Source organism: Pecten maximus, chromosome 9, assembly GCF_902652985.1.
Source record: "Pecten maximus chromosome 9, xPecMax1.1, whole genome shotgun sequence".
NCBI lineage: Eukaryota > Metazoa > Mollusca > Bivalvia > Pectinida > Pectinidae > Pecten > Pecten maximus.
Window position 1 is genome coordinate 24,206,692 of NC_047023.1, and position 12,232 is coordinate 24,218,923.

The 12,232-nt window shown below is 36.9% G+C and overlaps 1 protein-coding gene and 1 long non-coding RNA gene across 2 annotated transcripts in view; both read right to left on the reverse strand.

Moving 5' to 3' along the window:
* Positions 1-3,770: 3,770 nt before the first annotated feature.
* LOC117333828 lies at positions 3,771-6,648 on the reverse strand. The gene is made up of 2 exons (XR_004534010.1): positions 6,031-6,648; positions 3,771-5,986 (listed from the first exon to the last, which is right to left on the reverse strand). It is a non-coding gene; the product is annotated as an uncharacterized LOC117333828 (long non-coding RNA).
* A 32-nt stretch (positions 6,649-6,680) lies between these two features.
* The window catches only part of LOC117333829 (opioid-binding protein/cell adhesion molecule-like), a 157,110-nt gene continuing 151,558 nt past the window's right edge, over positions 6,681-12,232 (reverse strand). Inside the window, exon 8 of the mRNA XM_033893244.1 lies at positions 6,681-8,731. Within this exon, the coding sequence (XP_033749135.1) occupies positions 8,610-8,731 (122 nt within the window). The 3' untranslated portion in view covers positions 6,681-8,609. The remainder of the gene's footprint in view (positions 8,732-12,232) is intronic.

Below are 12,232 nucleotides of genomic sequence, written 5' to 3' on the forward strand. Positions count from 1 at the left end.
ACATACATATTGCGCGGTTTAATCCGATAACAATGAGAAAAGGGGAATTATACATATCACTTTCAAAAGACAGACAGCTGGTTGAGATGTAATTAAGTAATTTGTAAGTGTAACATTTTTACAAAGAGAAATTAGACGACGAAGAAATCCAAAATTATGGAAAATGTAAAATGTCTAATAATGTTTATATTACAACCAATGTCATAAAATTCACTATGAAATAGCTATGGTTACTGTATACCGCTGCAAGCGTCGATTTTTCGATTTCTGAATGGTTATTGAGGTACCCATTAGAGGCGAGGCGACTATTCAACCGGACAGGGAGATTCCGACCTAGCCATTTCAGCATCTATTTCCGAATTCGTCAGGTCATAACTTGGATAATACTTGGACAATTTTGTTCATCGAACACTCATTGGAAAGATAAAACATTTCTCTTTAATGTAATGTATGTGTCACTAAGATTTTTGACCCGCAGAATACGACAAATTTTTTTTTTTTTAAAATACGTTCGTCTTCCCCCTCTTTGTAGTTACTACCCTTGATACTATATACATATATATATGGACTATCATTTGGAAAATCGTGCCAAGCCCCTGTGCATTGCTCACTTACGTATTCTCCCACTTGCTGCCGTTTACTCAATGTGTCATAAAAGGAAACGGATTAATATAAGCCTTATACTTGTTTCCGAATCCTATTCACATTATGATTGTATGACTGTGTATTGTATATGTATGAATTGAATGAATAAAATAAAGTTTATATTAACACGTGCCACCCGATCACCGTTAAAGTTGTAGTCCCGTCGCTCGCTCCGACAGCCTAACAACAGGACTTCCGTGCATCCTCTAAGTATTATACCGCCGCCTGCCGTCGATGATTTTTTCGCCGATCTCCTGACACCCGTCCTGGCGATGTGGTACGCTGTAATCGGCTATAAATGTGTGACAGGCCCTTAGTTTAGGTGGTTTTGTACAGTGGACATATATCCCTCCACGTGGACTTTCTCTCGTGATACTCCAGTTTCCTCCATACATTAAAGTCTCGTGATGCTCCAGTTCCCTCCATACATTAAAGTCTCGTGATACTCCAGTTCCCTCCACACATTAAAGTCTCGTGATACTCCAGTTCCCTCCATACATTAAAGTCTCGTGATACTCCAGTTTCCTCTATACATTAAAGTGTCGTGATACTCCAGTTCCCTCCATACATTAAAGTATCGTGATACTCCAGTTACCTCCATACATTAAAGTATCGTGATACTCCAGTTCCCTCCATACATAAAAGTCTCGTGATACTCCAGTTCCCTCCATACATTAAAGTGTCGTGATACTCCAGTTTCCTCCATACATTAAAGTATCGTGATACTCCAGTTCCCTCCATACATTAAAGTCTCGTGATACTCCAGTTCCCTCCATACATTAAAGTGTCGTGATACTCCAGTTCCCTCCATACATTAAAGTGTCGCGATACTCCAGTTACCTCCATACATTAAAGTCTCGTGATACTCCAGTTCCCTCCATACATTAAAGTCTCGTGATACTCCAGTTTCCTCCATACATTTAATGTCTCGTGATACTCCAGTTTCCTCCATACATAAAAATTCTCGTGATACTCCAGTTTCCTCCATACATAAAAGTCTCGTGATACTCCAGTTCCCTTCATACATTAAAGTCTCGTGATTCTCCAGTTTCCTCCATACATTAAAGTCTCGTGATACTCCAGTTTCCTCCATACATAAAAATTCTCGTGATACTCCAGTTTCCTCCATACATAAAAGTCTCGTGATACTCCAGTTCCCTCCATACATTAAAGTCTCGTGGTACTCCAGTTTCCTCTATACATTAAAGTATCGTGATACTCCAGTTCCCTCCATACATTTAAGTATCTGTAGTTTCACAACGCGACTCTTGCCAGACAAATAAAAGCGATCAATATATACAAAACTGTAAGTTGAAATAAATGGCTTCACATTTGTTAACAAGAGAACATGGAAAGATGTGCGAGTTTTAAGCATTTATTTTTAATATAACAAGTCAGCGTTAAACACAATGAATTTTTAATCAATTTCTACTACATATATATCTATGTCATACGTCAAGTCAAGTCTAGATATTGCGTGCATTCGAGGCTTACTTAATCAATAATAGTATTCATAGATTATGTTATAAAGAATTATCTTAATTAGTACTTGGCTGTGCCTATAAATCTGAAAAATGTCAACAAATAAGTTAATAATTATTCGCAACAAATATTACATTTTGCAATTTATATGTACATTAGAGTGGCATTAGCTTTAACGAAAATTGTATTTCCTTTTTAAATGTTTAGTTAGTTAGATTGATAAATCATCTCGGAAACCTGTGTAAGATTGATCCGGCAAGTATTTGGATCAAATCTAACTCACCGAGTCCTAGCGCTCTGGGACAACGGCCTCCAAGAATTTGACAAACTCATTAGCGAAAAGCCATACCCATGGGGACATTAAAATTGGGTTAATCTGTTAACAATTTTTAATCATAAGATTGTATTTTACTTAAACACACATTGCACATGAGTATTAATGAAGGTTGGGATTATCCATGTTACAAAGTTACATTCATTCTTGAATAGTAAACATGTTCGTTTTCAAACAAAAGTACACACTGTCCTCAGTAGAGTTATACATAAAACCGTAATCGGATCGTTAAACCTGCATCAGATGCTGACATTAATACAGGTATCTGCAGTAAGATCAAATAATCCGGTAGCGAGTTTCATAGACAATGGGGGCGCGAGCACATTTAATCTGCATTTAATGATGCAATATGTTTGATTCAGTATATGTACTTTTAACAGGTGCCCGGTATAATTTCCTCTACTTCATATCAACATTATCAAACGCTATCTCACTAACAAATAAATGTATCACAGCAGCAACGTCCTAGTAAACATATATCCGTCTCCTTACATAAACCACAGTGTTTGTCAATCAGTAAACAACTCTACCCTCTGAAGTATTGCATTATGTTCATCGATTAACTACTTTACTCTTATGTTTAATATTGATGTATACTATATAATATATGTATAACATTGATTTTTACTATTGATGACTAATATTGATTTATAGTATTGGTTTAGAGTATTGATGTGTATAAATATGGATGTATACTTTTGATGTATACTATCTAAATATTCTATTGATGTATAATATTGATGTATGACATTTATTTATACTATTGATCGGTAGTATTGATGTGTATTATTAATGTATACTTATGATTATACTATCGATGTATTCTATTGATGTATAATATTGAAATATTGATGTATAATATTGATGTATAATATCGATGTATACTATCGATGTATAATATTGATGTATAATATTGATGTATAATATCGATGTATTCTATTGGTGTATAATATTAATGTATAGTATTGATGTATAATATTGATGTATAATATTGGTGTATTCTATTGATGTATAATGTTGATGTATAATATTGATGTATGACATTGATTTATACTGTGGATGTATACCATTTTTATATACTATTGATGTACAGTGTTGATGTTGTACAATATGTTTTAAATATGTCTAATAATTCTTGTAGATGCGATATATACACGTATCATTTAATTTACACAATATTTCAGAAATTATTTCCTAACCCAAATACAATCTTACTGCGCATGTGTAAATATAGAACAAAACATCTTGCTGTGTTCGGCAATGTCTGCGTTGATATTCATTCAATTGTGATACAAATTTCAACAAAATGTTCAATTTGTTTGGTAAGATTTATTTTTTTTCGAACTGACACATAACAATATAGTCATATCGTGATGCGTACATGTACATAATGACGTCACAATCATGATGGGCCAATATTATTACTGATAAATGAATTAAGCTTCAATTAGAAAATTAATGCATTTCCTCTCTCACACAGTCCTATTTAGATAATTAAAACATGGTGATTTCATGTCTAGCGTTTTTAAATTATGAATGAGATGATATTCAATACACTCTTGACACATAGATATGAAAAATGCATGAAAACTGTTTACACATCAAATTGAAGGTGTCGTCAACTCCCTTAACGGGAGTGATATATTACTAGTTACACATAGTGCGTACTGCCATAACATGACAAATGATATAAAGAATGACAAGGGATGAGATTTCATACAAGATGCCACTATCAAGAAACCACTTCATTTAAGGTTCATTGTATACCGATAGATGTGTACATATATTGTATGTATACTCGATAGATCAACAGTATTCACATAATAATATCAGTGGATAGCAAAAAAAAAAATACTGAACACGCACACATTGGGTTCGATACGTACCATACCATGCGTGTCGTTAACAGCTCACTCACGTGCACACATACACACTATGTTTCGCTCAAACCTTCTCTCCTACTTAACTACGTTCATCAGTGGTAATTTTACACATTTACGAAAGCATCTCAATAAAATGGCATTAAATAAAACCCTGTGTCCTTGGTGATGAGTTTTATTCTAACTCTCTACGAATATCCCAGTTACTTCCCTTCGTTCCACTCTGGTGGTATGTTTTTACTTGGAAGTGAAAATCAAATTAAATGTTTATCATCCTTACAAGATTAACGTAAATTATATCACGTCACACCTTACGAATTTCATACATGTACATCCTTTACGATCATATTAATCACACACAAGTTCAATATCGCTTTCATATTTGGCCCTAAATGACTCAAGTTATCGCTGGGCGGTAAGGTAATAAAATACATAATATACAGTAAAACACCACACCAGTTCCGAGTTCCGTTCGTGGAGTTTCCAACTCTACAACATGCATGTGTACTCTATTTAAATCCGTGATATCGTATTGTATTTGAATAACTTTAAAGATTTTTCTTTTTCATATTAGGAAACCTTTAGGATACACCAAATGCCGTTAATGGAACAAGAGTTTCATTTTCCTGCTTATGTAGTAACGAAATAACCGTTTTATCTGTTGTAATTTCGAGTCTTGTTATTTTAAGTCTTAATACTAAAGAAAGCTAAACAAGTTCTGACTCAACCAATCAGTGTGGGCTAAGTTTGATTTACACAAGCGTACTGTGCATTTTCAGCTTGTGACGTTTTTCGTCACTCATATACATGTACATGTACAGTTAATACACTATAACATCTCAAAACACAAACTTATCATTACTTATACTCATTTATATAACTCATGTAACACTGTCTGATTCCTCACGTCAGGTGCTATCGAGAGATTGTCTCGGTAAATACAAGTTAGATTTATATAAATAATACATTTTACTTAATATGCTCAAGAACATGTACATACACATGATTATTAGATCAAAATCACTTCTTCCATGTAAAATGTTTTTAATACATGTACCTACAAACAACTGTCGGGCTTAACACCGATTAAAGCTAATCGGAAGCATCTATATTGCACGAGGTCCACAAAGACAGATGGATGAAGATGTCGTTCATAGATGATATGATTATCATTACAGGTAATTATTCTTTAATGTTTAATTACCCTAACATCTAGATAGCTCAAGTATGACGTCCATATCGTTTACATGTCCTTTGGTCGTGTTTGGAGTACCAGTCACTTCCTGTTCAGAGTATCATGGCCCGACACGACAGTTGTTCATTGTATTTGTACAAAATTTCGTTCACATTCTCTCTAGCTTAATTAATTCTGGCCTATTTTTAGTTATGATTACATATTTGAATTATTCTATTGTATGCTAAATCGGAACTAAACAAGTCAATATATTCAATCACAAAACACAAACAGGTTCCTTTCCGTGGAACTATTTCTAAAAGGAGAGTTTTATCACAGAAAGGTCAAATAAAACATAATAAACTGGATACAACAATTACGCTACCTCTATCCGGCCAGTACGTCTTATGCTACAGCAATATAACTACCTCTATCCGGCCAGTACGTCTTATGCTACAGCAATATAACTACCTCTTAGCTGGCCAGTACGTCTTATGCTACAGCAATATAACTACATGTACCTCTTATCTGGCCAGTGCGCCTTACGCTACAGCAATATAACTACATAATGTACACCTCTAATCCGGCCAGTATGACTTACGTTACAGTTTTCTTTGTATTACGAAACCACTGACTCCCAATCTAATTGCAAATACTATTCTATGACTGACACAACACTACAAGGACAAAAATGTACAAATTTTGAGAATCATACACATTTACGCGTCAATATATATATTTATATTAAATAAACAATATACATTATTATCTAGGTTACAAGATACAGCATGTCACCCAGTCCCCATTAAGGGTCGCTAAGATACGTTATGATAGTCGTCCGCTAGTTAAAGCCATCCAAGTGTATTTGTCAGAACTTCGTCAGATTGGACAGTCATGTATATTACTGAAATGTATAAAATACATTATTTTTATACAATGGATTAAATGACCGAACACCACGTGACATCAATTCCATTAGGATCAATCTCGAGATAAGCTGGTCATTGATTTCATTATACATCAAGGTTTAAATAATCAGACTAGCTTTATAATACAATCACCACAAAGTAGGATAATGCGGCATATTTAATATGTATCACTACCACCAGGTACATCTGAACATCGTTATCTCGAAGTCATTGGGGGGGGGGGGGGGGGGGGGGGGGGAGGGAGATAACCAAGATTACTTCGAGTCGAATAGACCCTTCGAGTTTCAGAGTTCGAGATAAATATATTTATACCACAGTACCTGCTTCAAACAGTCATTCTAAATATGTTATCTTTAATCTCCAAAGAGAAGATTTCATATCTCAAGAATAATCTACCGTTGTGAAATACATTTGATATCTCAGTTTCGGGGTATTCACTGAGACACAAACATGAAACGAGAATAAAGCAAACCGTGTCACTACAGCATGAATCCTGCGAGAGGCATGTTTTAGAGTGAATCTTATCTGTGGAGCTGCTCATGAATTTACTTAACTATGCATCGGATAGGAAAACGGACGTGGAAATCCATCGCTTCATACATTTACACAACTAGATATTTAAATGTTTCATCAATGTGAATATCTAAACAACCCTGCATGTGCATTCTATATACTCATGTATCTACTATGTGTGTTTAAGACAAGCTGAAACCTTTTCTCTTAGAGCATTATATAAGCACTGTGACGTCATTGCTAAGCAGTGTATTACGTAGATAGCCAGGAGGCATTCAAATAATCTTCACAATCGATATCACATCATTGACAGATTTACAAAGTTATGCACACCATATAATCCTCGTAGTCACACGAGGACTTAATCACAAACCTCGGAGTAGATACGTCCCCATAACATTGTTTGTTAAACACTAACCCTTTACTAATGACATCCTGAATACAGAATTATGTCTATCCGCCATCCTGTGATCCTAACGTCGAGGGTAAGCATATATAATTCATACGAGGACTGATGAAGAGAAATAATACGATAATTAGTTTGTAAAATCTTCTATGTAATGTGAGAAGCCAGAATAGAAACAAACGAGAAGCGAACACGGAGCCACACCATGTGGTATTTCGATTAGCTCGATCGCGAACGTAAAGCTGAACCCTGTACAATCATGGATTGAGCCCTAAATAATACCACAAAATTGTTTGCGATGCAGATATTAACTATTTGGATACATGTAAAACCATTTCTTTCCCTTTCTTTTTTATATATTTTTTTTCAACTTTTTTCGATACTCTTGTATGGATTGATAAACTAATTCGCCTTCATAACGTCAATGCAGTACAGTAGAACCTCTACAACTATCATGGGATATAGATAGTTATGTTGTGATATATTTGAACTTAAAAAAGAGGAAACGAAGATTTTTCTTATAGAATGTTTTGGTCAGAGTTGAATATTGCATAGCATTCTTATGAAATGGGATAGAACAAGACTTAAAAGAAAACCCTCCTCCCTAGCAGACATTGAAGCTGTGCTACGAATTTGAACTCATGGTTATTTACACGTGCATGTAATAGTCTACATTGTTATTTTTCATCACCATCAAGATATATGCACAAGTAATAATAAAAATGTTCCAGCTTGGATATTAAGACACAATCGACGTTATGGCATTAACAAGTGAGAGGATATCATGAAAACAAAGTATTAAGAAGTATTGAATATTTACAATGCATTTGTACATAATTTTACGACATCTGTTTGGGACGTCGGACTGTTTACGACATCTGTTTGGGACGTCGGACTGTTTACGACATCTGTTTGGGACGTCAGCCTGTTTACGACATTTGTTTGGGACGATGCGCGTCTATATAAATCTATGTCGGCATGCATCGCTGGTGTGAATGTACTCTACAGCATGCCACGAATCCAATAATACATCCTCAATAAATAGTAGGTCATTAAAATGTCAGTTACTTTGGTTTCTGCACTTCGTACATTATGTCTGGTGCAATACTCGTTGACTACACTTATCTATATTATTTTGTGTTATTTTCTTTGGTGCAGTTATCTCCCTTCCACGAGTTTATAATTAGCCTGTAGAAATTCCTCGTATGTAGGTGTTTCTTGGTATTTAAATGTTTCGACGCGGATGTCACGTGAATGAGCACAGATTGTATACAACTATACATAACGTCCATGTCAAAGTGCGTAGTAATACAGATACGGACTTCCGGAAGTAACCATCAGCTCCATTGAGTTCCATTTCCACAGGACCTGAAAACAAAACAACCGTTCATGTTTAAAATGTGATATTCAGACGTAGAAATGTACTCTCGCATATGAATTAAAAAGAAACGTCGACAATGTCCGCCAGAATCAAATTGCAAATTGTCTCAAAATGATAAAAAAGTTTTCAACTTCAAAATTTTGTTTTCTTTCTTACTTTTTCATACGGTGATTTATACGTATACATAAAGTATTCGGTTTTAAATCTCTATTTTATTATCATTCCAAACTCATATCATTATCTAAATAATGACAGCTTAAAGTTGACACAGTAATTGATAGGAGAAAACTTAGTTTAATCAAAACAGTAAAAGAAACGTATATATATTTAACATCGCACGCATAGTTCAATATCCAAAAAAGTCAAGTGCATTATTCATGCAGCGTAGATTACGCAATGCTATATCGTCATATATATATATTAGATACATATTTAAAAAGTTTAGATGTTCCAATCCCCTTTTATGTTGAGAAGTGACAGTTTCATAAAAGTGAGTCTAACCTATTAGAGCATCTAATGTGCATGCAGCAGAAAGAGAAATGTGATTGGTTCACCGAGATGTACCACAGACACAGGTGAAATCATGCAAAAAGTAATATCAAACCAATATCAACAGAAATAAAAATGTACGTACTGTGAGTGGTCGTTTAAAAATCGACATTAAGATATCACGGTATGATGTCAATATGACTTTTAGTCTGTATGTGTACGGTGTGTGTTGTCTGTATGTATATGGTGTGTGTTGTCTGTATGTGTATGGTGTGTGTAGTCTGTATGTGTACGTGTGTTTAGTCTGTATGTGTACTGTGTGTGTAGTCTGTATGTGTACGATGTGTGTAGTCTGTATGTGTACGGTGTGTAGTCTGTATATGTACAGTGTGTGTAGTCTGTATGTGTACGGTGTGTGTAGTCTGTATGTGTACAGTGTGTGTAGTCTGTATGTGTACGGTGTGTGTAGTCTGTATGTGTACGGTGTGTGTAGTCTGTATGTGTACGGTGTGTGTAGTCTGTATTTGTACGGTGTGTGTGGTCTGTACGTGTACGGTGTGTGTGGTCTGTATATGTACGGTGTGTGTGGTCTGTATGTGTACAGTGTGTGTAGTCTGTATGTGTACAGTGTTTGTGGTCTGTATTTGTACGGTGTGTGTAGTCTGTATGTGTACGGTGTGTGTGGTCTGTATGTGTACAGTGTGTGTAGTCTGTATGTGTACGGTGTGCGTGGTCTGTATGTGTACGGTGTGTGTAGTCTGTATGTGTACGGTGTGTGTGGTCTGTATGTATACGGTGTGTGTAGTATGTATGTGTACAGTGTGTGTAGTCTGTATATGTACAGTGTGTGTGGTATGTATGTGTACAGTGTGTGTGGTCTGTATGTGTACGGTGTGTGTAGTCTGTAGGTGTACGGTGTGTGTTGTCTGTATGTGTACGATGTGTGTAGTCTGTATGTGTACGGTGTGTGTAGTCTGTATGTGTACGGTGTGTGTAGTCTGTATGTGTACAGTGTGTGTAGTCTGTATATGTACGATGTGTGTGGTCTGTATGTGTACGGTGTGTAGTCTGAATGTGTACGGTGTGTGTAGTCTGTATATGTACGGTGTGTGTAGTCTGTATGTGTACGGTGTGTGTGGTCTGTATGTGTACGGTGTGTGTAGTCTGTATGTGTACGGTGTGTGTAGTCTGTATATGTACGGTGTGTGTAGTCTGTATGTGTACGGTGTGTGTAGTCTGTATATGTACGGTGTGTGTAGTCTGTATTTGTACGGTGTGTGTAGTCTGTATGTGTACGGTGTGTGTAGTCTGTATTTGTACGGTGTGTTTAGTCTTTATGTGTACGGTGTGTGTAGTCTGTATATGTACGGTGTGTGTAGTCTTTATGTGTACGGTGTGTGTAGTCTGTATATGTACGGTGTGTGTAGTCTGTATGTGTACGATGTGTGTGGTATGTATGTGTACGGTGTGTAGTCTGTATATGTACGGTGTGTGTAGTCTGTATGTGTACGGTGTGTGTAGTCTGTATGTGTACGGTGTGTGTGGTCTGTATGTGTACGGTGTGTGTAGTCTGTTTGTGTAGTCTGTATATGTAGGGTCTGTGTAGTGTGTATATGTACGGTGTGTGTTCTGTATGTGTACGGTGTGTGTAGTCTGTATGTGTACGGTGTGTGTAGTCTGTATGTGTACGGTGTGTGTAGTCTGTATGTGTACGGTGTGTGTGGTCTGTATGTGTACGGTGTGTGTAGTCTGTATGTGTACGGTGTGTGTAGTCTGTATGTGTACGGTGTGTGTAGTCTGTATGTGTACGGTGTGTGTGGTCTGTATGTGTACGGTGTGTGTAGTCTGTTTGTGTACGGTGTGTGTAGTCTGTATATGTACGGTGTGTGTAGTCTGTATATGTAGGGTCTGTGTAGTGTGTATATGTACGGTGTGTGTTCTGTATGTGTACGGTGTGTGTAGTCTGTATGTGTACGGTGTGTGTGGTTTGTATGTGTACGGTGTGTAGTCTGTATGTGTACGGTGTGTGTAGTCTGTATGTGTACGGTGTGTGTAGTCTGTATGTGTACGGTGTGTGTGTAGTGTAGTCTGTATGTTGGGTGTGTAGTATCGTATGTGTACGGTGTGTAGTCTGTATGTACTGTAGGTTGTGTGTTGTAGTCTGTATGTGTACGGTGTGTGTTAGTAGTCATGTATAATGTGTGTCGTAGTGTGTACGGTGTGTAGTTTTGTGTGTACGTTGTGTAGTCTGTATGTGTACGGGTGTGTAGTCTGTATGTGTACGGTTGGTGTGTGTAGTCTGTATGTGTACGGGTGTGGTGTAGTCTTACTGTGTGAGTGTGGGTTGACTGTAGTGTCGTGTGTAGTCTGTATGTGTACGGTGTGTGTAGTCTGTATATGTACGGTGTGTGTGGTCTGTATGTGTACGGTGTGTGTAGTCTGTATATGTACGGTGTGTGGTTTATATATGTACGGTGTGTGTAGTCTGTATGTGTACGGTGTGTAGTCTGTATGTGTACGGTGTGTGTGTATGTGTAGTGTGTAGGTGTGTACGTCGTATCGTATTGTACGGTGTGTTGTCTGTATGTGTACGGTGTGTGTAGTCTGTATGTGTACGGGTGTGTAGTGTATGTGTAGTTGTGTAGTTGTATGTGTACGGTGTGTAGTCTATGTACGGTGTGTGTAGTTTATGTGACGGTGTGTGTAGGTCTGTATGTGTACGGTGTGTGTGTAGTCTGTATTGTACGGTGTGTTGTGAGTTGTATGTGTACGGGTGGTGTTAGTCTGTATGTGTACGGTGTGTGTAGTCTGTATATGGTAGGTGTGTGTGAGTGTTATGATGTGTCGGTATGAGGTGTGTAGTCTGTATATGTACGGTGTGTAGTCTGTATGTGTACGGTGTGTGTAGTCTGTATGTGTACGGTGTGTGGTCTGTATGTGTACGGTGTGTGTAGTCTGTATGTGTACGGTGTGTGTAGTCTGTATGTGTACGGTGTGTG